This window comes from Lactuca sativa, chromosome 5 (genome assembly GCF_002870075.4).
Source record: "Lactuca sativa cultivar Salinas chromosome 5, Lsat_Salinas_v11, whole genome shotgun sequence".
Lineage (NCBI taxonomy): Eukaryota > Viridiplantae > Streptophyta > Magnoliopsida > Asterales > Asteraceae > Lactuca > Lactuca sativa.
In genome coordinates, this window is record NC_056627.2 from 298,748,098 (window position 1) to 298,751,166 (window position 3,069).

Sequence of the window (3,069 nt, forward strand, 5' to 3'; positions counted from 1 at the left end):
TGCAAACATATTATTTGTCCATGGTACAAATTTTATTATATTGACGTAGCAAAAATCAAAGAATCCAAACCCATAATGATAATAACTAATAAGTGTCGAATGTTAGATTCTTGGAGATTTTCAAAAACTTGAAAGCCAAATCTCGACAAGTTATAGCTTGTACATCATGCATTAAAAATGTATACAAATATCAACCAATAAAACATAGAATTTAGTCAAAAAGACGAACTTGATTCCAATTAGATTGAAAGATTTACAAAGGTTATTCTTAAATTTCTCAAAAGTAGTACTAAATAACAAAGAGTTACACAATCTAATTTAATTAATAACAATTAATAATATACTCCTCTATTAAACAAACAAATGGAGCCCAATTTTCATCTCTCTCTCTTTTTTTTTTCTTTTTTTTTCCACAATGCAAAAAGAATTGAAGAACAGAAAATCGAAGAACAAGAGAAAATTCATCATCTAACCAGGCCTCGTTCTCTTCTGCAAACCTTTTCCATCTGATCTTGAATCCCCTTCAGATGAATTAACATCAATCGATCTTGAAAAATTTGACGAAAGATCAGAGTAAAGATCAACAACTTTCTTTATATTGTTGTTTAATTCTCGGATCAAACTCACATTTCTACTCAGATTATCAGGGATCTTCGACTCGTGATTCTGATTAATCTCGTTGATCAACACCCTGTTATGATCCAAAATGGTTTGAACTTGAACAAAACTCTTTTGAAATGTCTGCAAAACCTTCCCATCCAATTGAGCCCCTCCATTACCCTCCATTGAAGCTCTGAAATCAACTCCAATCTGTACACAAAATGTATGCGCTGTTTAGGGTTAGTAATTTTATCCTTTAAAAAAAAAAAAAAAAAAAAAAAAAAAAAAAAAAAACTTTATTAATTGAATTAAATATTGCAGTTTGGTTATGTTAAGAATACGGCCAGACAAAAGACATGATAAGATTTGGGGGAAAATTATTATAAAAATAGGGGAATTTTGAGCATAAGAGACAAGTTCTGATTCTGAAACAAGAAAATCATGACACCCATTTGGGGTTCTTCTTTTCTATTTATTTATTTTTTTTTTGTTGGAAGAACACAGAATGTGGAAATTATTGTAGAATTTGGGTTTAGTTATTGATTGTTTTGGGTTATTACACTAATAATTCAATGTTATTTTGAAGTTATTATTTGGTGTATGATGAGATGTAAAAAAGGAGATCTCATTTCCATAAAGGGGAAAAGCTTTTTCCATATGTACTGAGTAATAAACACCCACCAAAAGGGCTAATAACTCTGAGTTTTCAAAAAAGAAGAATCTCAAGAATCAAAAATAATGAACATAAACACCAAAACGGATACTATTTCAGACCTTTTAAACCATGCATACATCATATCTTACACATAGTGAATGTGAAAGACTATGTGAAATACGAATCCCATTATCACAAATTTAGGAAAATTAAAAAAAGAAAAAACGAGTTTGCTTAAATTCTGGGCTAAGTTTGAAAGATCCAACAAGAACAAAACTAGGAATTAAATTCACACATAAAACGAAAAAAAGAAAAGAAACGAAGCAATCGAGACTCATCGGAGACCATAAAAACGAAACCCACTTGAAGATCTTCAAGGGAAACTCTTAAATCATGATAATATTTTTTTTTGGAAAAAAGCAAGAAAACAAAACAAAATCCGTAACTACAGTAAGAACACTGTATCCAGAAGAACTAATTTAAAAAAAAAAAAAAAAAAAAAAAAAGGAATGAATTACGCATGGTCGATGAGATCAAAGATTAGAAGAGAATCCATTAACTGGGAAGCTGAAGAAAAGTTTGAAACAATCATAGAATCATAAATTTTTGTCATCAGTGATAATAAATATAATACGTACCTTGAAAATCTGGGAGCATTATATTCAGGGAGAGGGATTGAAGAGAGAAGAAACAGAAAAAAAAAGATGGAGAGAGAAAGAGAAAGAGAAAGAGTTATGAATTTTAGAGAGAGAGAATATGGAGATTTGACAGTCACCCTCCTTCCAACCTACCCTCTGTCTAAAATCTAAAATCTCTCTCTCAATGTGTATTGATGTACTAGTATTTTCAAAAAGTATTTATATATGGTTCGTAATAAGTTTGTAAAATAATATGAATATTTTTAAAAGACAAAATTTCATAACCGGTCTTTATTGTTCGTAAAATATCGTAATTCAAAGATAATTCCAATGGTCATTATCATTTACAAAACTATATAAATGGTCTTTCTGATATATAAACTATTTAATTTTTTTCTAAATAACCGAAATGTCTATTGACCAATTCTGAAAATTATATATATTTTAAGAATCAATTCTAAAAATTTGAAATTATATATAGGAATGATCATTTGAGAACTTATAGTTTAATGAGAACCTGATAACTAAAGGTAGAACATTTGATCAAAAAATTTAATGACCTATATCAAAGATGACATATTTGTAATTATCGACAATCTTAATGATACCCTTGACTTTTTAGATTAAATTAGGAGGGTAATTACGGTATAGAAAATTTAAATACTTATAAATTAATCAAATTTAAAAAAAAATCTCAACTAATGTAAAAATCCCTAAATTAGTCTTTCACTATCTCGTATCTTTCTCCTTCTCACGATTTCTTTACCTTTTCATCGACTCCCTCCCTTATCTATCAACTGCCTCCCTACAACCTCCGAAGACCACCCCCTCCGCCCTCTACCCTCCAACAACAACCCCTACCTCTGTTAATGACCACCACCTACATCAGCCATATAACTCGGCTGTTATCAAAAACAAGGAAGAAGTTAAGAGTTCAAGCCCTAATTGATTAGTTAGGGCTCTGAAACGCCACCAAAACAATTGAGTCTCAGGTGGAGAACACACCCTGTTTTCATTGGAGCTGATGTCATTCACGATCCTTTTCTCCTATTTATCGATGAGTCGACGTCTATACGCACACATTGATCAGTTAGGGTTGCCCTCGACTCCACCGGTGCTGACCGTCCCTGACTCTCTATGTGAGTGCTTTCTGGTAAGTCAATGGATAGCAACGCA

At 31.2% G+C, this 3,069-nt stretch overlaps 1 protein-coding gene across 1 annotated transcript; it reads right to left on the reverse strand.

Annotated features, from left to right (window-relative positions):
- Window positions 1–210: 210 nt before the first annotated feature.
- On the reverse strand, window positions 211–2,083 carry LOC111892620 (protein ELF4-LIKE 3). Its single transcript, XM_052771791.1, has 2 exons — window positions 1,894–2,083; window positions 211–810 (listed from the first exon to the last, which is right to left on the reverse strand). The coding sequence occupies exon 2, from the start codon at window positions 784–786 to the stop codon at window positions 469–471; it is 318 nt and encodes a 105-aa protein (XP_052627751.1). The 5' UTR covers window positions 787–810; window positions 1,894–2,083; the 3' UTR covers window positions 211–468.
- Between the last annotated feature and the right edge of the window lie 986 nt (window positions 2,084–3,069).